Source organism: Protopterus annectens, chromosome 10.part0 (genome assembly GCF_019279795.1).
Source record: "Protopterus annectens isolate FY-2018-M chromosome 10.part0, PAN1.0, whole genome shotgun sequence".
NCBI classification, from domain to species: domain Eukaryota; kingdom Metazoa; phylum Chordata; order Ceratodontiformes; family Protopteridae; genus Protopterus; species Protopterus annectens.
In genome coordinates, this window is record NC_056744.1 from 634,842,532 (window position 1) to 634,866,069 (window position 23,538).

The 23,538-nt window shown below is 39.1% G+C and overlaps 1 protein-coding gene across 2 annotated transcripts in view; it reads right to left on the reverse strand.

The window, feature by feature from the left end:
* GLIS1 (GLIS family zinc finger 1) overlaps positions 1-23,538 on the reverse strand; it is a 1,802,806-nt gene that overhangs the window by 25,903 nt on the left and 1,753,365 nt on the right. For both annotated transcript variants that reach the window (XM_044085458.1, XM_044085459.1), the window contains one exon: positions 8,033-8,200. In XM_044085458.1, the coding sequence (XP_043941393.1) occupies positions 8,033-8,200 (168 nt within the window). The remainder of the gene's footprint in view (positions 1-8,032; positions 8,201-23,538) is intronic.

The following is a 23,538-nucleotide window of genomic DNA, read 5'->3' on the forward strand; positions in this document are numbered from 1 at the left end:
TAATGCAAGGGCCCAGTGGGTTATGCATTGATATGTATTTTTACAGAGTCTATTTTCATCCTTTTGATGAAAGTGCTAAACAAACTGGTTGGTTCTAGTGCTTCAGTAGCAGATCATCATCTTCTGTTTTGGATTCTTTATAACGAGGACCTCATCTTGGCTCTCCACCACTTTGGATGTCAGTGTTTCCACAGACAAATGTTTGGTACATTTAGAAAATACTGTACTGTTAGTAAATATAGCAAAAAGGAGTCACTGTACCCACTAGCTGAGGGGCTCATGGTCAAGGAAATGAACTACTGGTAACAGTGTTTATGTATCCTCGTGGGTGAAAACACCATACTATTCCATATCTGTTGGCACTCTGGGATATACATAAGGTTCCTCATAGAACTGCAGGATATTTAGTGGAGATGCCTGCATGCTGGCATTTATAATGGAAACCTCGCTTTATGACAACTTTATTCCAGTGGTGGGCACTATTTTACTCACAAATTTTCTGAAATTGTGTGCTAGCCAGGACAAGATGAGGGTATGATGTTTTATCTCCTCCCATGCAAAATTCCTGGGTGTCTCATAGATTATCAAACTCCTTTGAGCTTGTCATGGGTAAAACAGCAATCTTGAGCTATCTCATATTCTGCTAATCACCCAGATGTGTGATATGTGGGCAGTCCTTCATTTTTTTTTTTTTAGTGTTTGTTGTCACCTTGGTGTTGGTCAACCCAAACTAGTTAGTTTTGGAGCACTTAAGTGAACAGATTGACATGGTTCACACAATGCTTGTAAAAGAATTCTTCTCTGCTATGAAAGGAGAAAGGTTTTCTCAGCTTTGCATCTGCAAATACTTCCTTGAAGTGTCCATAGAAATTGCCATATAGAAATTGTCTATGACTGTAACATGGCTTCTGTTTTCTCTGGACCTAAATGGTCAATGTCAAGTATATCCAGTCCACTTAGCAGTATTGGAGCCATGGTGTGACTGTGCTCTGACCTTTTCATAAGACTCTATGAATGTTTGAGGGCTGGTAATAGTGGACATGATCTCTGAAAGATATGCTTAGACTGGAAGTCCATCATGCTTTGTAACAATGGAGAACTCCATTAAGAAGGTTGAGCTTCTGTCCAGGTAATTGCTACTGCAGCTAATTAACTAGCTGTGCTCTTTAATGTGGTTAAGAGGCTGACCATCCAAGCCTGTCTCATCACTCATTAGGTGCTTTTAGCTAAGAAAAGAAAACTTGCCACTGGGCTCCTCACGACTTGGTTCTTCTTGACTAATCCTGCATAAAATTGAGTGTGTTTCCTGGAGCTCTCTTTCAGAGGTTTGGTGGTTGGCTTAGCACTGTAGTGTTAGAATAAGTTTAATTTGCTTAATTGCTATATACTTGTTTCCTTAATTCCAGGTTTGTGGCAGAGAGCAGGTAATATTGATACTTGTCCTGCTAGGCTTAGCATATCATGTCTGAAGGTCATGCATCTGATTCGACTTAAGATCATCAGCTCATCTCTGGAAATGGATGTCTTTCTATCCCTTATAAAGGAGGCTATAGTGATCTCACTTCCTCTTAAGTTTTTATTGAACCCCAGTAATCATGACACTAACTATCATGTGTCAAACCTACTTTTAAGGTTCTCAAGCGAGTGTGTATGTGCAGTTTTACTCTGATGTTAGAGTAAAATACATATGACAAATTTTATTCTGATTTCTGTAACCATCATAATGCTGAAATATCCCTTGAGTTATCTTCTTTGATCTCAAGACAGTTTTTAACATGGCTGTTCAAGTGATAATGCAGAATAACTGAAAATCACTTTATTCTTTTAGGGGCTGTCCTGGAGTGGTTTACTCCCTGCCTTAGTACACCCTTGGGGGTTGATTTGAATGTAAAGTGCTCTTCACCTTAGCCCAAACTGCACAGTACAACAGGGTTTTACCCTGGGCCCTGTTCTTTACACTGTGTAGATGATCTTAGTTGAGGTAGAGGGTTGTAGTATCACTGCTTTGCTGATGGTATGCAGCTTTAGCTCTCCTGCCCTAAGATATGACCTTATTGGTGTCCACCAATGGATACTCAGTAACTGAGTCTAACACAATGCAACTACAACAGTTGCCCTGGCTATGCAGTGAATGCTACTCCAGGGTCCTCAGATCTCCCGTCCTCAAACTCTGTGGAAACAACAGGCTTGAATTCATATCAAAGTTGCATGATACTGAAGTTATGCTTGATCTTGAAGCAATACTTGATGATATACTCTGACACTAAAAGAGCAACTATCAGCTATTGTGATGCTGTCTTGCTTTCAACTATGGATCATTGCACAAGAACAAACACCTGTTACAACCTAATGAACTTACTGTGGTTTTGCAAACCTTTTTTTCTGTACCACCTTGACAGCTGCAACTCTTTAAACCTGTGGGTTAGAGACTTTAAACTCGATTGCTTTCAGATAGTCCAAAACTCTGCATTCTGGTTACTAAATGGTAAGTCATATCATCAACATAATATACCAGTCATTTGGCACCTTCACTGACTATATGCTCATCTATATCTTTTGCATAAAGCTTTCGCATCGCTTTCTTTCCCTATACAGTGTAGTCCCCCACCTAAAAAGCTCTGTGGCTTCATTTATTCCCCCCACTCTTCTATCCAGGATCTGCTGGTGGTTTTGAGAATGCAGCTTGAATCTGGGGATTTATTCCTTACCTTATTAGACTCACCACTTTTGGAATCCAGGAGACCCCAATGAATTCCAGCAAACCTTTACATTTCAATTTGCTTCATTCATTATTGTTTTCTCTACCTCATGAATTAGTTTTCATTGTTTACCTTATTTATGTTTAAGTGCAGATGCCTAGTGTTAAGCAATTACATAAACCTAAACTGAAACCTCAGGTATGGGAGTCAGGGAAACATCCCAGACCAATGTCTTCAAAATGGATGACTAGTGTGGAGCTACCGATAACCACTAGGCCAGATAAGACAACATTAAAATATTCCTCCATAGCAAAATCCTTGATGAAACGTGGGGGTACAGGAATTTTCAAAAGGCATCGCATTTAACTAGGTACTTATTGTTCATAAAAGAAACACAAAAGCCTCCTGTGGGATTGTTGGATTTAGGTGTGCAAGTAGGTTAAAGATTCTTACCTGAAGTCATATCATGCCAGATCTCATAGTAATTCTATCATCCAGAAACCTTGTAATAAAGGTGGTATAATTAACTGTTAGAAGGTTGTCACAATTCATTAAAAACTGCTGGTCATGAAAAAAGTAAGCGGCAAGAGGCAAACAGGCAGTCCTTGTTCGCCTTGTGTGGTGCCTCTCTGTTTACCTGTATAGGATAAAAACTGTTATTATTTAGACAGACTGGTCATACAGATAGGTCTGAGACAGGGACTGTCTTGTCCATTTCCAGACTGTTACCCTCATGATGATTTCCACGGCATTCTTTTCTTGGTTGATAGAACTTCAAGCTAGGGCAAACTCAGAATATGTCCTTGCCACTGAGAGGGCAGTTCTAACCTGAGTCACTGCAATCCTCTTTGGGATCTTAGTGTAAGGACCACAGAGAGGCACAGGAGTCTCAGAATCATTTTGAATTTACTGTAACTTGTGCAGTTTTCCACTAATAAGGATGATGCTGCATTAATAAGCAGAAGAGAGACGTAAACATCCCTTGCTCTTTAAATGTCATCCTCTCCCCCTTTTCTGGAGATCATATGTAATTTCTTGGGTATGGTACCTGGACAGGACTTTACCCTTGAAAGAACCACCAGTGATCTGCAGCTGTGTCTGTGTTCCTCACACAGAGAGAGCCTCACCCAAACAGTCCTTGATAAGCAGAGCTAGGATGCAGTCCTGGTTGTACCATAAGTACCAGTGAAGGTACACCAAGTCATGTAAAACACACAATTTATTTTCATTGTAATTCATGTAAAGTACATTTTCTGTTCCCAAAATATGTATTTTTTTATTTTAGTTACTTCAGTAGAACTATATTTATTAATTTTAATAAATGTGTATTTTATTTGCTATATGATGAGAAGCTGTCCAATTGCTTCTTGAATACGTCATTTATCTCTGCCTTCTGAGGATGCAAATGTAGGACCACAGAGATTTTAGTGGACAGAAGTTTTAGGTAGCCTGCAGCAGAGTTCAACACATAAAGTAACAAGAATACAGCACATTCTAGCATGTTCTCAGGCAGTCTATCAGACAATAAATATGTAAATAACTAAATGCAGTTACATTCAAGTAAATGGCAACAAAAGCTAAATGTAATGGGATAAGATTACTAGTAAAGTGTACAGCGCTTGGCATGCAGTGTAACAACACAGATTTAAAATTATAATAACTAACAATCTATAATGGAGTAATCTCTTTAGGAAGCAAACTAGGGGTCTGTGAATTCTGTCAATGACAGTAAAGTGTATTTGTGTTTGGGTTATACATTGAATATTGAATAGATTGGTGCTGGAATAACTATTTATTACATGGTTGGCCTGCTATAAACCTAGTCAAACTGCTAAGATTTTTTCAGGACTGATTTGGCCCCTCACATTAGAAAGTCAACAAAATATTTTTATTCCTGGTGAGAGCAAAACTATTAGTCAGGGAGATAATGCTTAATACAGCATAATCTGTAGTGCATCTGATCAGCTGGAATGCTTAGTTCAAGAGCACATCCTAATATCGTCACTATAAAACTATCATGGTTGCAACCTAGTGATAAAATTCCATTGTCCCTTGACTGACTGTACCACTCCTGCTACAGCCAAAATCTAGTAGCTGTGACTGATGGGGTTTACTGCTCCTCATCTTCAGAAATATCCTTGTACAAAGGCTCCCTATTGAAGTGTTCTGATTGCAGACAAAATCGAAAAAAAAAAAGCCCAAAAGTGCAGGAGAAAAGAAAACATTGAACATTGCTCTTCCCCTCAATATTTGTTTTTGTGTGTGTCTGGGAGGCAAATCCTCTACACATTGAACTTATATATACCAACCCCAAGATCATCATACCTCAGGGAAAAAGGAATATTATAAGAACTAGTCGTCTTGGACTTAATGTATGTAAGTTTGTTTTTTCAGATTAAGTGTCCTTATTATAGGACTCTCTGAAGTGGAGCCTGACAAATGGCTACCTGGTACAAATAAAAGCTACATCCCCTAAAACTAATATCAGGAGCACAAACTGCCTGTGCAGCAATGTCTCATAAGAGGATTCTTAAAGCTTAGCTTAGAAATCATCAGTAAACCTTTGCTATCTAGACTTTTTTTCAATTTGAAGCACTTTTGACAGTTTAGTTTCCTACATTGCCTAATAAAACTCAGTCATATTCTTTGACTTCAATGTTCTTTGAGTCCACAATAGTAAAAAATTCACTTAACATATTTGTAAATAAAATATCCCTCTCCCACTTAAACATCGGTCTTAGCACACTTAACATTAACACTTGACATCTCTCTCTCCCGGACAAAGTTCTTAAACTGTTGTTTTTTTCTAGATAAGGTTCCACCTTCTTTCTGACTGAATTAGCAAAATAGGTTTCACTTCATCCAATTTACATTCACCAATGATTTAACAAGTGCTCCCTCATTCTGAATTTACAGAAGACTAGGGCAACTTTGTTAGGTGACTCAAACAGTGTTAATGTTCACTGTGGAGTAGAATATCTTCTGTGATGCTGGGATTTCTTTTTGCACTGTTTACTCCTTATTATATGGTAGTTATCAGCCCCCTTCTGGCCTATTTGATTCCCATCAGTGAAAGAGATGGACCATTATTCAGACAGCCATTGGGGTGATTTGAGTTTTTTTTCTTTATGTCCTTACATTTTCTATGAACACTCAAAGGGGGCCATCAAGTGGGCTGACCATACTTGGGACCCCTCACTTCCATAAGGGAAATTGCCTGCAAGCAACCCCTTCCATTAAAGCAGGGGAAGTGGTTTTCCCAGTCTCTACCAGAGACATTTCACTTTACTATGTGCACCTCGATCACCTGCAACCTCCCCTCACTTATGACAGGTGAGCATTTCACACATCTTCACTCCTTTCCTTTCCTTTCCTACCTAGCTATTCCTGTGTTGAGACCACTATGTGAACCCCAGTTATACAGGAAGGTGAAGCCAGGCAGAATGTTTGGATGGCAGGCTAATATTCACCTGGTTTACACAGTTATCTTAGACAAAGCCTTTAACAACAAAAGGATAACTGTCAGTGCACCATTAGAAATCACTTCAGAAGTGATTTCCTATGGAAAACAGTGAATGACATTTTGTTCCTCAGCATCTTGTAGTGCAATAACTTGATACTCAGGGAATCTGACCTCAAACATATGTAGATATACTGTGTTTTACAGTGCTGTGGTCTTGGTAGCTCCTGAGTCTCAAATTGCTCCAACAAAAGAAGCATGATCCCAGGTAGATTATTAAGTCACTGTCACAGATTACAGGTAGTTTATTAAGTCACTGTCACAGATTACAGGTAGTTTATTAAATCACTGTCACAGATTACAGGTAGTTTATTAAGTCAATGTCACAGATTACAAGTTTAGCTGAACAAAATTGCTGGTCATAGTGAATGCCTCAGTGCAACAAAACCACTATCACTACCCTTCAGAAAAATAAGAATACTTCCACTTTCAACAAAAGGCTATCTTGCTTTTTGAGTTACAAAACACTCAATTTAAAACACTGCCCAGTTTTACCAAACACTAAAAAAATGAAAACATCACTCAGAATCTGAGGTAATTCTATGAGTCCACTCTATCTTTTATACTCCCTTAAATGTTGTACAAAATCCTTTTCAGTCTAGGCAGCCAAAAATGTAGAAATTATGTCACTTTTGGCTGTTAGAAAACAATGCCATTACTAGAACTGTTCACCATAAGGTGGCACCTCTGAATATGGCATCAATTTTTGATAAATTTTTGTAGATTTCTGCTTATTTTGTTAGATATTGTTATATTACAGGTCTTGTGCATACAGTTTCTGTTAGCTGTCTCAGTCATTTGTATTAAGTAAGGTTTCAAACAAACTTGCTTATGTATGTTCTGTGCTTTTGTTGTCTTTGGTAATTGCTGAAAAGGGCCTTAGAGTCTATCAGCTAAATTAAGTAAACTAACTAAATTGAATAAAACTTATATAAAGTGCAAGCAGAATCACACAGCACTGCAAGATATACAAATCTATAGATATTTGGGAAAGATCCAGCTGAAACTATCTGTAAATGTAATTAACCTTAATAACATTTGTAGTAGTTTACTGGATACATTTCAATGCTGCTTTTGTTTATAAAACCAATCATGTCACTTAAGTGTCAGTAATATAACAAGTAGCACACTCATTTTTGGTGCAGAGGGCTGTGGGTTCTTTTCCTACACTAGAAATATGTATTGCTGACACTCCGTGGGGGGAGGGGTCATCCATCACATGAGATGCTGAACCCAGGTCCCATCTGCCAGGGTTGGTGGCAGCTCAGACGGACGTAAAAGATCCTATGGATCCTATCAAAAAGAGTGGGGGAAGTTTCCCAATGCCCTGGCCAAATTTCCCTTAGTAGTACAAATACCACATCAGGTCTCCCCTTTAAAAAAACTACTAGCCTAGTAGGAGTAACTGGATTGACAAAGGATAAATAAATAAAATACTCGATTATACAGTCCATTGAAGACAAACTTTTTTTACCTTTTATTTTTCATAACAGTGTACTTCTCATTTTAAAATCATATAATAGACCACTAATGTATAAAAAACATCTGTAAAATGAACAAACGCTGCACAACATGTCTCTGTAGACTGGCATATTATAAATGTGCCAATAAGGCAGTTAAACAGGTGATTTCCAAAGGCCATTTTCTTATAGTGCATGTTACCTGACCTCCATTCATGCTAAAAGTGTAGAGTTAAGGGAATTATTGATAACCTGCTGAAAGAGGGGTTGACTGCCTTTTCAGTTTATAATTCATTTGTGTAGTGTGGGTTACCCTATTCTAGAAATGTACTGAGGCAGTTTAAGTCAATTACCTGCTGAACTTGAATGCATTGTCAGCACATGGTATCCGTTTGACCTCGGAGAATTGAAGCAGTGGGATTCCCCTGGTAACACATCACTGTTGACAGACTGCTCCATTGTCCTGTAGCTATCGCCATAGTGGAAACAGTTTTGCACTGACTGAAAGCTGCCCTGGAATCCTGAAAAACAGATATCACATGCAGTAGATTGTAACACTTCATTGAATTAGTTTAATTCGTAATGCATTTGGCTAATTACAGAAAACTATTATCTGTCATTGTACTGTAGAGGTTTAATTAATTAAATTTGTTTCCATTGAATGCTTCAAGTCTGGATCAGGTTAATGAAGCTGTTCTCTAACTATTGTTTACTGCTTATACAAAGAAGCAGTAAAGATGGTTCCTCGATACACAGTGTTATAGTGAAAGTAACAGGCTTTGAATTCTTTCCACATTGTCCCAAGCCATTTAAATTCCACCTACCTGTATGAGAAATAAAACACTGTAACTGTAGCAGAATTCGTAATACCCATGACACCACTATGCAAATCATTGATAACCTTCAAGATGATCACAGGAGGTTTTTTTTTTCGCTTATGCCCAACAATTTGTCACTATTTTTCCTCAGGACTCTATTCTATTTTAAAAGATTAGTTTTGGTATATGAAGCAAACTAATCCTTCTTCAGAATTGCTAAATTATCTTGATGCCTTCATCTCCAATCACTGTGTGTACAGGCCTACACACTCACACACACAGGCACAGACACACACAGACACACACACACACACACACACACACACACACACACACACACACACACACACACACACACACACACACACACACACGCACACGCACACACACGCACACACACATGCACACACAATTGTGCATGCACGCTTCCGTTAGCAACCCAGTTATTTTCCTGTCTATGTGATGTGCTTGCCTCACAGTTGCTTATAATAAGAAGGAGAGGTAGTGGGGGAGTTTAATTGCTGTAAAGGCAAATACAGCAACAGTATCTTGGGTTGTAGGAGGCATATATTGATGAATTTTGTCTGTCATTCAGTTGGCCTTGGTTTATGTGTAATATACATGGGGATATATATCTGTGCTTATAGCTATATCTATATCCATAACTACTTCCCCAGTCTGCGTCATTACCATCAGTTTTTTTCTCTTCTTTATAGTGCATTTACCATTTTCTCTAGAAAAGTAAACTGTCTTTCTGTGAGCGCAAAATCTCATAAGCACTTGTATTGCACATAATTTCCACATAAGTTTCACTGACTATACTTCTGTTGACACAGGTGAAATCTAATGGATCATTAGACTGAAAAAAGGAAGCTTGAACCAAATCTAAGTGAGACTAATACACTCAGCTCATAAGTTATAGAATCAAGTTTATATGAGGAAAGTCACATACCAAGTGAACTGGTAGATGGGCGTATGACATTTGCTAAATATTTGGGTGATCTTAGCTATATTTGTCTTTTGATATGAGATAAATATACATGTGGTAGAGAAATACAGCCTTCAGTTTTACAAGTGCAGGACCTGAGAGTAAAGGAAATGGGGGGGGGGGGGGTCAGTGCAGCTGGTAGCACAGAAAATTATATTATTTTTTCACAGCAAAGAAAGCAATTTAGTGTTCTGTAGGATCTACCTGCTATTTTTTAAGTGTAAACATGCTTATGTTTCTTACTATGAGTAGAAATGTACGTCATGGATTAAATGTAGCAGGTAAATGGCCCTAGTAACTAGTAATATAGCCCCTATGTATGAATCAGCTGTATGACTGTAGTTTGTTAACAGATTGCATTACCTGCAAAATGGAATTGATTACTAATCTTTTAAAGAGCCTTACAGAATTGGAGTTATGATGTAGAACTAATTAAATGGTGTTTCTCATTTTTGGATATCTTGCTGTTCTGTCATTAATAGTAGACTAGTGGTTTAATTTTCTGGATCACACTTACTGCAGGTTTACTCAAAGTTCAGTGCTGTTTGTCTTCTTAGGGTGCCTTTTCAGAGGGGCATCCATTAAAATCTAACATTCTGAAGGATAGCAACAGTGCAGCCAGGTAGTTTAGATATTTAACATCTGTTAAAGAGTTAGGTCATCTAGATTACTCTTTATCAATAATTGAAAAGAGCTGTTAAAAGTACATTTTTGTAAGTACTGGTGATTTCACAAAATAATGGCCATTTGAATCACATAATACATTTAATAGAATCTAGCTGCATTTTTTCATTTACACATAAGTTACGTAAGTGCATAACATGGGCAGTTACCTCTATCTGTCTTTTTAACTCGGGCTTATCAACAAGTCTGACTTATTGAAATAAGCATATTTCTTCTTCTTCCTTCGGCTCCTCTCATTAGGGGTCACCACAGCAGATCAACTGTTTCCATTTCTTCCTGTCCTCTGCATCTTGCTCTGTCATACCAACCACCTGCATGTCCTCTCTCACCACATCCATAAACCTTATCTTAGGCCTTCCTCTTTTCCTCTTACCTGGCAGCTTCATCCTTAGCATCTTTTTCCCAATATACTCTGCATCCCTCCTCAGCACATGTCCAAACCAACGTAATCTTGCCTCTCTGGCTTTGTCTCCAAACCTTCCAACCTGGGCTGACCCTCTAATATACTTATTCCTAATCCTGTCTATCCTCATCACACCCAGTGCAAATCTTAACATCTTCAACTATGCCATGTCAAGCTCTGACTCCTGCCTTTTTGATAATGCCACTGTCTCCAACCCATATAACATAGCTGGTCTCACTACCCTTTTGTAGACCTTCCCTTTCACTCTTACTGGTACTCGTCTGTCGCAAATCACTCCTGATACTCTTCTCCACCCACTTCATCCTGCCTGTACTCTCTTCTTCACCTCTCTTCCATACTCACCATTACACTGAACTGTTGATCCTAAGTACTTAAACTCATCCACCTTTACCAGCTCTACTCCCTGCATCCTCACCATTCCTCTAGCCTCCCTCTCATTCACACACATATATTCTGTCTTAGTCCTGCTGACCTTCATTCCTCTTCTCTCTAGAGCATATCTCCACCTCTCCAGGGTCTCCTCCACCTGTTCCCTACTTTCACTACAGATCACAATGTCATGCAGAAATAAGCATATTAATAGTCCAATAAATATCATTGCCCAGTCATTTATTTAGTGTGGGATGTTGACTCAGTTTTTATTACATACTTTGGCAAAGTTTCCTTTATCTGGTACAATTACAAATTAGCTCTTGTAGCCCAAGTTGTACCCTGGAATTTAAAACATAGCATACTTTCTCAGACAATGTTTGTAAGTTGATGGTTGCTGAGCTGTTAGAACTACTTTTTTGCCATGAACTAAACAGACAGCCTTGGGATTTGATCTCCCAATAATCTGTGAACCAATGTGAGAGCTCATTCATTTATTAATATTATTTATTTGACATTTGTTGACTGGGTTGATCCATCTGGGACGAAGCCCTTTTTCAGTGGAGACCCGAGGAGAAAAGTACACAAGTAAGATACATAACAACGTAATGAGAGTCCACAATACATAAAACTGTTTACAGATTATATACAATGTTAGCTAACTATGTATATTGTAGTAGTTAAACAGGAAAAATATTTACAGTATAGAGAAAATAAAATAATAAGGAAGTTACTTAGTAGCAGTGAGAAGAGATTAAAGTGCAGAAGTGATTTTTGACATTCTACTGCTGAGGAGATTCAAGGAAAGTGTTGGGGTTGAAAGTAGGGAAGACTTTTGCAGTGAAGAAGGGTGAGAGAGTTAGGATGGAGGTAGGGTTGGGTACTTGCAGGAGAAAAATAAATGAATGGTTGGTCTGGAGAGATGGGTTAGTCAGGGGGCTGATAACAGAGGCATAGTTTATTTATGCTAATGTGATTTTTCACAGTCTTTTTGAATAGTAGTTTGGATCTAGTGTTTTGGATGTCAAGTGGGAGTTTATTCCAATGTTTGATGGGGTAATAGCTATACAGGTTTTTCCTATGTTGAGCTTGGGTTTGGTTATGGTCAGGAGGTGTTGGTCAGAGCTCCGGAGACTTCTAGCTGGGGTGTAGGATGAGATGATGGGTAATATGGTGAGGCAAAAGGTGGGCTGGAATAGGATGGAATGGATTATTTGGAGCTGGGAGAGAATAAAGCTGTGGTTGGCCCCTTAATATGACCACTAGAGAGCCATCATCAGTTTTCTAAATTTAAGCAAGCTCTATAGCATACAGAGGTGAAACCTTGACTATGAGCTAGATGTCCTGAGTTTGAGCATTGTCCTTGTGATGTAAGAGACAGCAGGAGATGATGGGATAAGAGTGGCCATTTTAGGTTACCCATCATGGAAGGGAGAAAGCATGAGTGCACCTCAAGTACACATGTTACATTACAAAATCCCCTGGCAAAGACAATGTTACTTAGATGGGGGAGCTGCTTGAGGGAATAACCACTTCCAGAGCATGTGATGCCCCCTCATTGCATTCCAATCTCCAAAGTGTTTACAGACATACAGAAAGGAAGGTTAGGGTCACACAGAACAAAAAAAGTAGGATGTTGACTTATTACTGGGTATGTGAGTTTACATTGTACTACAGCAACAAAACACCCTTCACTGCTGAATCTCAAAACATGAAAAGAGAGCTCACAAAGTAACATCTTTGTGGAGGGGACATTCACTCCATCTCTATCCCCCACATCTCTAAATATGCTAACACCTAGATCATAGAACAGTGAGGGTAAGTTGAAAATACCTTACTTCTTCTATTCTGTAATCTTACTGCTACAGTGTAAGAACTACACCCCACTTCCCAGATATTTAAAATTACTACTTGCATAAACAATGTGGCAAACATACCTAAAAATATAACATTTAAACAGACTTTTTTCAACAATCTGCACACAACTAAGAATGCAGCAAAAAAAAAAAAAACACCTTTAAAAGAAAAAGAAATTGAAGGAAGGCATCACACCGTTCCAGTGAGTACATAAATCGCTATCAATCACCCAATCCAAATCATTTATGAACATTTCAGTGAGGATGAAATCCTCTACTATAACTCCCACTGGAGTAATTTTTAAAAACAACTTTGATAAAAATTGTCCTCCTAGAACTGTACATTCTTTTCTAGTACTGACTTTTAACTCCCTTCTCATCTATTATAATTAGTGTCTCACCTCATCTACAAGTATCCACTCATCTCTTTACAGTAGTGGCAATAGTATTACTTTCATAATGCCTTTTTTAAGTATTAAATTCATATTGCTTCTTTTCTGCCTAAAGCAATAATTTCCAAATCACATCAGCAGTGATTCAGGTAATGACAATCTTTATTTCTTTGTTACAGCTGAATCCTTAATGAATACTAAAATAATGGCAGCTACTTGCATTAAACACTAAGATGCAGGCTTTACTACTACAAGCATGCCGTGCTCTACACTATCTGCAGAATGTAGATGGGTACACATTCAAAGAAACAAGAAAACAGAAAAAAAGACCTGATAGCATTACGATAATAATGATAATTTATGCCGAGGATATGGATTAGGGGAGAATTTAGTCACAAAAAATCAGAGGTACTGCTTCAGCTTAGTCTTTTGAATTAAATACCATCACTGAAATACAATTTCAATATAGTCCATGCACAAGGCATTTGCAATTGCATTAATAAGGAAAATATTTCAGTAGTATATACACCTTTGTATGCTATGTCAAAAATTTAAATGAATGACTTTACATCTGAGGTTTGCATCTTATTCCAAACAGGCAAGTGACAGCGTAGTTTTACAACTCTGATGTCCAGAAATGGATTACTTTACAATGATTTCTATTTCACTTAAAATAACAAATGTATCTGATAAATTGTGCAAGCTGAGACTCATTATGTGTGTGAAGATATGATTTTTATAGAACAATGACTCATGTTAGATCTGCGTTAATGCTTAAGAAGTAAGATGTTTTGTCCAATGATCAAAAGTGTAAAAGCTGAGATTTTCACACTTAACCAAATTTTACAATATGCAAATACTTATTCCTATGGGAAACAAATCTCCCTTCCCCAGAAGTGCAATGATCCCATTGCTGATTGTAAGAAGTGTATTGGTACATAGTACAATGAAGGGTATGGTCTCCTTAATAATGTTACTTCAGAGTCCATTTTCTTTAGATAAGTTTCACTGAAAGGGACTTCATCATAACATTTTCATCAGACTCCAACCCACATCCTGTGAGGCTTCTGAATTCTAATGAGAAGTAAGCTGATTTTAACCAGGATATCCTGTTACTTGCTTGTAACATTTTTGATGTAATGAGCTATAATAAGGGAAAAAAGAGAGATCTGGACTGTTCTGAATTTCCTTTAAAAAAAGTCATTGGAAAATGTGTAAAATTAAACAAAAATATCAGTTTTGATTGATCTGACTGTGGTGGTGGTGCTGCGCTATAATAAGGGAAAAAAAAGAGATCTGGACTGTTCTGAATTTCTTTTAAAAAAAGTCATTGGAAAATGTGTAAAATTAAACAAAAATATCAGTTTTGCTTGATCTGACTGTGGTGGTGGTGCTGCAGTAGCGTTGTTGCCTCATAGTAAAATGTTGTCCTGTTCGATTCTCAGCTAGAGCGTCTTCTGGGTGGAGACATGCGTGAATGGGCATACCTTCATTGAAGGTTGTGCGTCAGGGCCGGCAACTCGGCACGTAAAAATTTACTGACAATCATTAGAGGACCGGAGTTCCACTGTGGCGACCCCTAACTGGGAAAAGCCGAAAGACACAACAACAACATCAGTTTTGATTGATCTGTAGGTATGCTAATTATGTGAGGATTTGGAAGTTTTTTTCTTTACTCCACAGTTGTTTGATCTTCGAGTTAGTATATATGGAGATGTGATAGGGTGGGGCTTGCGACCTTCAATAACCCATGTTTCTGGAGTTTTTATTTACTATGATAGTGTGGCAGTTCAATGAATAAGCAATCAATGAAATGAGAATTGGTAATAGTTCGGTTATTGATATATAACTATATATGTATAAGTGTGTGTGTGTGTGTGTGTGTGTGTGTGTGTGTGTGTGTGTGTGTGTGTGTGTGTGTGTCTGAAGACCTCTTTTACTAAACACATATATATTTAGATTTTTTTACTTATTTTTATTTATTTGCTAATCATGTAAACTCACTAAGATTAAGTGACTTACAGCTACACAGTAAACAAATGGAGGCTGAGAGACTACATCACAAAGCTCATTTCCAAGTTCAATAGCACCTGAGCCCTAATCCTCTTCATCAAACTGTCATTTAAATAATGAATATCTTGATTGCCCCCCATACATGTTATAATTTGCAATAAATGTGGTTTAAATCTTTGAATTAGTTTAATTAGCTTACCTCTGATTTACTTGTTTGTTAAATAAACTTAGCTTAATTAATGCAATTCAGTTTACTTATTAGTTTAATTAATTTAATTTAATGGGTAAGTATGGCCCATACATAATATTTAATTTAGGGCTAAGTATGATCCACTTACAGTACTGTTTATGTAGACTGGGCATGAGCATGTTTACCATATGAAAATTACAACATCTGTAATAAAAAAACATGTTTTCAACCTTACCTCTGTGCAGAAAGATGTGATAGAGTATCCAGTACTTATAATGTCTGCCTCCATGGTCATAAAAACTTAGGTTCAGATTTACATTAAAGAATTGTCAGCGGGCAAAAGTGAATTTTGGGTACATCACACAACAGGACCTCCACAGAGAAGGACAGACACGAAGTGAATGAGAACAGAAAGAAAATGGTGCACATTTGCAGACATAATCTAAAATAGCTCTGTCTTCAAACAAATTTACTAAGGAAGATGTTCATTCCTATTTGTCATCTCAAGTTCATTAAAATGCTTGAACCCATAAGGGGCACAGCCCTAGGTTTGCCACTAAGAGGTGTCTGGCCTCCATAATAAATGTTTTATAATGTCACTTCAGTAGCTGTTTTCTTCAGATACTTCCAGGGGTATGATGAGCAAATGCCTGAATCTGAGAAGTAGACTATAGGATCAGACTGTGTATTATAAGGTCTGAAGATCCTGCAAGTAAGGAGATCTTAAGTCATATAGGACTTGATAAACCAGAATTAGAACTTGAAATATGATACATTGTCTGATTGGTATCCATTGTAGAGACTACTGGCAAGATTTGGTAGTATCTCAACATTAGAATAAGTAGCCAAACTGCAGAGTATTTGACCAGTTTTATGAGGTCAAGTTCTGAGTTTTGGAATTGCAAGTACAGAGTGTTGTATTAGTCTAAGTGAAAGGATGCCAGGACATGTACCATTGTAGGGGGATCTAAAGGGGGAATGAGGTGTCTAATATGGGTGGTGCTCCTAAGATGATCCAGACTTATTCTGAAAAAAACAAAAAAAATAATATACTTGTTTTCCTACCTTTCTAAGCTAGTATAGTCCAGTTTTTAGGTTAGTGCTGAATTCAGGGCTATGTTACAAGTTTCTGTGTTTGCCCATACCTTACTTGGATAGAAGGAAGTTTCTCTGTTCACCTGTGAGACATGGGAGCTTTGAGCAGCCTATCTGTCCCTGGAGGAGTGGTTTCAGCCCAGAAATTAGTAGTTTATTGGCCATTTTGGGCTAATTTCTATCTCTTTCATTTCCCTGCTATAAAACCCACATTTGCACGGTTTTGCACTCCGGGCAGGTTAGCTAGGGTATAACTATTCCCGGCTCCACACAATCTACTGTTCAATTTTTCCTTTGGAACTAGACAAACTTTCAACTTAAGCACTCAAACCATTCACTTCTCAGCCCAGCACTTGCTCAAAACTCATAGCAAGTGCTAATAAACCTTAGCACTAGACCCCCTATACTGTGGAGAAGGACAAAGCTCTCTATTCGACCTTACCAGCCAATCAGTAAAACAGTTCACTGTACCTCTCCAAGCATGTCCAAAGGGCAGTTTCAGATGTACTCTCTGGTCCAAATGGTGAATCTGGGCATTTTGAGGCAATGTTACAACTGCCTCATGTATACAGACAACCCTCTCCTCCTACCACCAAACACTAATACATGAGAGAGATGCAATTATACAGCCAAACTGGAGGTTAAGCTCTCTCAACCCAAGACTGGACCAGACAGACAAGAGGAGAAGGGAATTATTTGCATCACTCCACCAGTCTCACATAGACCTATGAAACCAGCACCAGCAAAAAACACACATAAATACACGAAAACATACTCGGAGGCTCTAAATAAAAATCTGCAAAAGTAACAGAGACCTCCAAAGCAGACATCCAAGCAACCCCCACCTCCTCAACACAAACCATGAAACACATACTTCACAAAACCAGTGTGCCACGCAATCACAGCCCTTAAGACAAAATAACATACCCAACACACTAGTAATAGGTGACTCTATAGTCAGGCATACTGACGTCCCACTCACTAGGCTGAACAAGGATAAGATTACTGTTAGTTGCCTGTCGGGTGCCAGGATCCACATAACACAAACACTCAGGTCACTCCAGAACAAGTACAAATACGACTCTGTCATTGTCCATGTTGGTATGAATGACCTGAGCCGTACCTCCCTTGACTACATGAAAAAAGACATGGAGGAGCTCTCTGATCACGTAGCCCACACCAGTATGACCCTGACCCTGAGTAGCATCCTGCTCTCACCAAGAATGATACCACAGTATAAAGGAAAAAAATGATCAATTTCAACAATTGGCTAGGCTTCTGGTGTCATTCAAAAGGAATCCAGTGTCTGTCAGCCTGGGATGACATGCTCGACAAGCCATGCTGCTTCGCTAGAGATGGCTTGCACCTGTCACCCTTAGGCATTCGAATACTGGCCAAGGCTCTTGCCACCCCCATAGTGCCTTTTTTAGGCAAGGCTCAAAATACAAACCCACCACCATAAATAGCACAAGTAACAAAAAACTGAGGGTAATGCTACTCAATGCCAGAAGTCTAAACCTCAAAATGCATGCACTCGAGGCACTCCTCAATATGGAGAAAATCGATATATGTGCAGTAACAGAAACCTAGTTTAAGGCTCCAGAGAGCACCCCAGCACTACCAGGCTACAACTCATACTATACATTTCGGCCACAAATCCCGGACCGAAATACAAAATTGGGGGCATATCCATATTCATCAAGGATACCCACACCTCCAGTTAGATGCTTCAGAGATCATCCATGTGCAACTAACAACGGGCAAAACTGCAATTCAAATTGTAGCTTGCTACAGAACACCCACCATGTCCCAGGACCCCCATTCCACATTTCTGGAAACACTGGTAAACATAAAGGTCCTACCAAACACCCTGATATTGGGTGATTTCAATTACCCAAACATTAACTGGGAAAACTACTCAAGTACTAGCTCCCTTGCCCAACATTTCCTAGAATTTATAAACTCAAATGCCCTGGATCAACTGGTCAACACCCCCACCAGAGGTGACAACATATTGGACCTGGTCATCACCAACATGGGCGACCAGTGTTCCACACCGGAGGTCAACCCCTCGTTGGTTAGATCTGACCATAAACTAATCACTCTGGATATCCACATTTTGTCCCCACCCCCAGTCAAAGAAACCACAGTGAAAAACTTTTCAAAAGCAATCTTCACATTACTTAAGACTGAGGTAGAAAGTTTCAAAGCCCCCATGCCAAAGGATAATGCTGTCCAAGCTGCAAAACCCTTTACTAATGCACTCTACGGGCAACTACAAGAGTGTATGGATCATGCTATCCCAAGCAAAACCAAGACTCACTCCTCCAAGAAAAGAAAACCAGTCTGGTGGACCCCTGCCATAAATAAGCTATACAATAGAAGGAGGAAACTAGTACAGAAAAGAGTAAAATCCTAAGAAGGGAAGACATCCCTGATCAGTATCAGCAAGAAACTACGATCCCTCATAAAATCATCCAAGGCGAGCTTTGAAAGAAAAAAATTGTCATGGACTCCAAGATAACCACAAGGCATTCTTTAGCTATGTCAAGAATCTAAGTGGCAATGCTCAGATCTGCTCGGAGTTAGTGCAGAATGGCACAAAATACGCTGAACCGACTGATATTGCCAAAATCCGGGCAGACAGATTCAGTGCAAACTTCACCCCCCTCTCACCCCCATAAGAGTCCATAACCATACCAGAAGAAATCACAGACACTCAGGTTAAAACAGCCCTGTCCAAGCCAAAATCACAGAATCAATGGGACCAGATGGTGTCCCAGGCTGTGTCCTACATGAGCTCAAAGATGAACTAACCCCTCACCTAAACACACTGTTCAAACTCAGCCTCTCCACAGGCTACATGCCCATAGAGTGGCACACAGCAAAGGTTATTCCACTCCACAAATGTGGAGCCACAACAGACCCCAGAAACTATTACCCTATAAGCCTGACTAGCTTGGTCTGCAAGGCTATGGTGCACATCATCATGTATCTCATAAACAGAGACATTGGGAACCTCCAAACACTGGACCCTACCCAGTTTGGCTTTGTCAAGGGCAGATCATGCCTCCTAAACCTGGTGGACTTCTTTGAGACAGGATATAGACGAGGGAAAGGTGGTCCACGCAGCCTCCCTAGACCTCACAAAGGCCTTTGACACCATTCCCCATTCAGCTATTATAGACAAGCTCACCAGCCTGAACATAAACCTCTACATCACGAAATGGGTTGCCAACTGGCTCATGGACAGAACCCACATGGTAAGAGTTGCGGGAGCTAGGTCTGACTCTAAACCGGTTACAAGTGGCATTCCCCAGGGCTCAGTCCTAGGACCCCCTCCTGTTTGGTATATACTTCTCAGAGGTACAGGCAAGCACAGAAGGACTATGGCTGACCAAGTTCGCAAAGGGCTGCAAATTAGGGGCTATAATTGACTCTCCGGCAGACACAGACATCCTCCAAGAGGGTCTCACTGAGACAGATACCTGGTGTCAAAACCATGGCCTCAAGCTAAATGCCAAAAAGTACATAGTCATCCCCTTTGGAAAAAACAAAGTACCCACAAACTACCACATAGGTGGTAGCCCCCTAAACATGGAAGACATAATAAGGGATCTGGAGACCCAAGTAGATAGTAACCTCTCCTTTGATAATCACATTGCCAAAGTAGTTAGAAATCCTTCTATGTGGCCCACCTAATCACAAAAGGGTTTGCATCCAGATCAAAAGAGGTCACTGTGCCCCTCTGCACATCACTCATCAGATTCATCATAGAGTGCAACTCTCCATTTGGGATGCACCTTACAAGACACCTGCAACAGCTGGAAAGACCACAGAAGTACCTCACCAAGAGGATCACTGGCCTCAAACAGATGCCTTATGCAGTTCGACTGAAGAAACTCCAGCTGTAGTCGGTTGCATACCGCCTACTCAGAGATGATCTCTGCCTGACATACAAAGCCATGTCCAACCCAGAATTGATGGACATGCTCCATCTAAAGAAAACCTTATCCCTTCAAGCCACATGCTCTAGGGATCTAAACCTCACCACAACAACAAATAGGACGTGCTGGAGGGATAGATTCCTGTCCCAGAGACTTCCCATGCTTTGGAACAAGATTCCAATCTACATTAGGCAGAGCTCCTTGCTAACACACTTCAAGAGAAACCTTGACGAGTGGATGGGAAACAGAAGGTTTTCCCCGGGGATCACTTCAATGGCTATGCTGGACAGAGGCACAGGGAACTAATCTAAGGGGGTGGCGAAAGCCAACACATTCCAGCTAGGCTTATAAATGCCTTTGGGCAGATAGTCTAGTACCTACCTATGAACCTATGAACCTATAAAACAAAATGGTCTGACAGTAGTTGATATTTGATCCATCAGTGTCAGCTTCTCACCAATAATGACTAGAACATGCAACTTTGACATGACCTTGAAATTGTCTTCACTAAAAACAAAGAGTGCGGGCTCTATTGAAAGGGCATCTGTTTTTTTTTTCCTTGCAGCTGCCCATCAGCTACCACCATTTCTCTCCTCATTCACCAGATCTAGTGGACTCACTTTATTGTCCCTTGGGATCAGCCCAGACCCTGTTCATGGCAAGAAATCCTGTGATGCTAGGGCAGCATTATACTGATCGCTGATGAGCGTGCTCTAACACCTGCTCTCTTTCAACAGGCTTGCCAGCTTGGTGATCATTGCCCTCAGGAGGTGCTTGCTCACTATTGCATATGTGCAACCTCCCAAATGTGCAACTTAATTCTCATGTAGAATTGAGCTGGCCAGGCTTGCATGTTGCATATTACATGAGCCTAGGCTGCTTCCTTTCCCAAAGGGTGAGTGAGCCAACATTGGCTTCTCACTCCCATTCACCCCCTTAGGTCCTTCCAGAATCTGTGTCACTAATCAAACACAACTCATCTAGAGAACAGTAAAGGCTTTCTTCCTCTGCACCATGGATCTGCTTGTTGAGGAGGCAGTCTTGACATCACTGTGAGATGAAGAGGTAGCCATGGTTCATAACTCTAGAATCTCTGACTGCCAAGGGTGGAAAATAAATTATTAGGATTTGACAATACAGCTATGGAAGAAACAGGCAAATCCACCATCTTGGATTATTTAATGATATAACTTCATCTAAAATTTCAAAGTCAAAATTTTATATGTAAGAGAGGGCAATGCAGAAACATGATTCTGTTGAAGAGGACTTGGTAGGAATATGATTTCTGAAAGTAGAGGCGCTAAAAGGCTTTAACTTTTAGTAGAGGATTACATTTATGACTATCTTCTTGCACAAATTGGGTACATATTCCCTATTAAACCTCTGCAGAAGCTGGTAACATAAAAGTTAGATATGTTACAAAGTACTATGGCTGGATTACTTGAGATATTAATGTAAATTATAATAATAAGTTTAATAAGGAGATAAATGAAAAGTGGAGGGATCAGGGTAATGTTTGAAATTCAGTACATTTATACTGTCGTAATAACAGATACAAAGTTAGGGGTCTATTGAGTGACAAAAATAGGCCAGTAGAGTGAGTAAGTATAGGCATGACTTGTAAAATAAAACAAAAGAACAGAGTTAACTAGTCAGAATGACATACTTTACAAGTTGAATAGGAGGGGGGAGAAGAAATGATGAGGGGAAGGAAATGAAGAGGGAAAACTTGTAGATATTTGGTGGCTGGAGAAGATCATGAGAAGGATTCTGGAGTAGCAGATAAGGGTAAGTGCAGGTTGGAAAATTGCTATGTGGCAGAGAAAGACAGCAAGAGGAAATAGCTGTCTAGTTACTTAAAATGCATATTCCAGTAATTCAGAATTATTTAGTACTGCATTTCAATATTTTAGTTAAATAAGAAAAGTGGATACCTGTGGAACAGCATGCTGACATTCTAATCACCTCTCAGCTGTTTAAACGTATTATCCTCCAATAACCCCCAAACTATTCACAGATGTACCAACATGTAAAATTAGAAGCCTTAACCAATCAGTTCCACTCCTCTGCCCCCCATCCCCCATTTAGGTTTCGATGCACAGACCATGCTTTCTCAGTCACTGGTCCCAAACTGTGACAAACTCTTTCCCTTGTTTTCTTAAAGATCATTCCCCAAACCCAATTTTCCAATCAGAACTAAAAAACACATTACAAGAGTCAAGGAAATGCCACTGCTCTCTCTCTCTCTCTCTGCCTGATCATATAACTTAAGCCTTTCCTGCCCTACCTCCCTGTCTATAGCTTGGTCTGACTCTACTTTTCATTCTGAATCTTTTAGCAGGACAGCTCTGATAAGCACTCTTATGTATTGTTTTTTGTCAGTCACTCTGTATATAATACATGTATATTGTTTTTGTCAGTCACTCTGTATATAATACATGTATATTGTTATTTGTCAGTCACTCTGTATATAATACATGTATATTGTTTTTTGTCAGTCACTCTGTATATAATACATGTATATTGTTTTTTGGCAGTCACTCTGTATATAATACATGTATATTGTTTTTTGGCAGTCACTCTGTATATAATACATGTATATTGTTTTTTGGCAGTCACTCTGTATATAATACATGTATATTGTTTTTTGGCAGTCACTCTGTATATAATACATGTATATTGTTTTTTTGTCAGTCAGTTGTGGCTAATCTGCAAGTTGACATAAATGGATAAATATTCAAACTGTTGATTTATAGTTGCCAATGATGGAATCTCAGTCAATCATTAATCATCTCCATAGAAAATCACTGATGGTGCAATTTCTATTTGTGTGCCAAAAGTAATAGTAATAGCTTTGCATGTGGTATTTTCCCTTATTTACTTTGTTGGTGCAACTGTGGGGCTGATATATACAAGTTCAGAGGGTGCAGGGGACTTGCACTCATATAAAAATGCTTTTAAAAGAGTTTCATTGAGTTGGAAGGAGTAGTTGTTTTTGTCCAACAGAACCTTCACTGACTTTTAACTTGATCACACGTATGTGAACCTGTAATTGTACAATTTTCATTAAAAATATGACATTC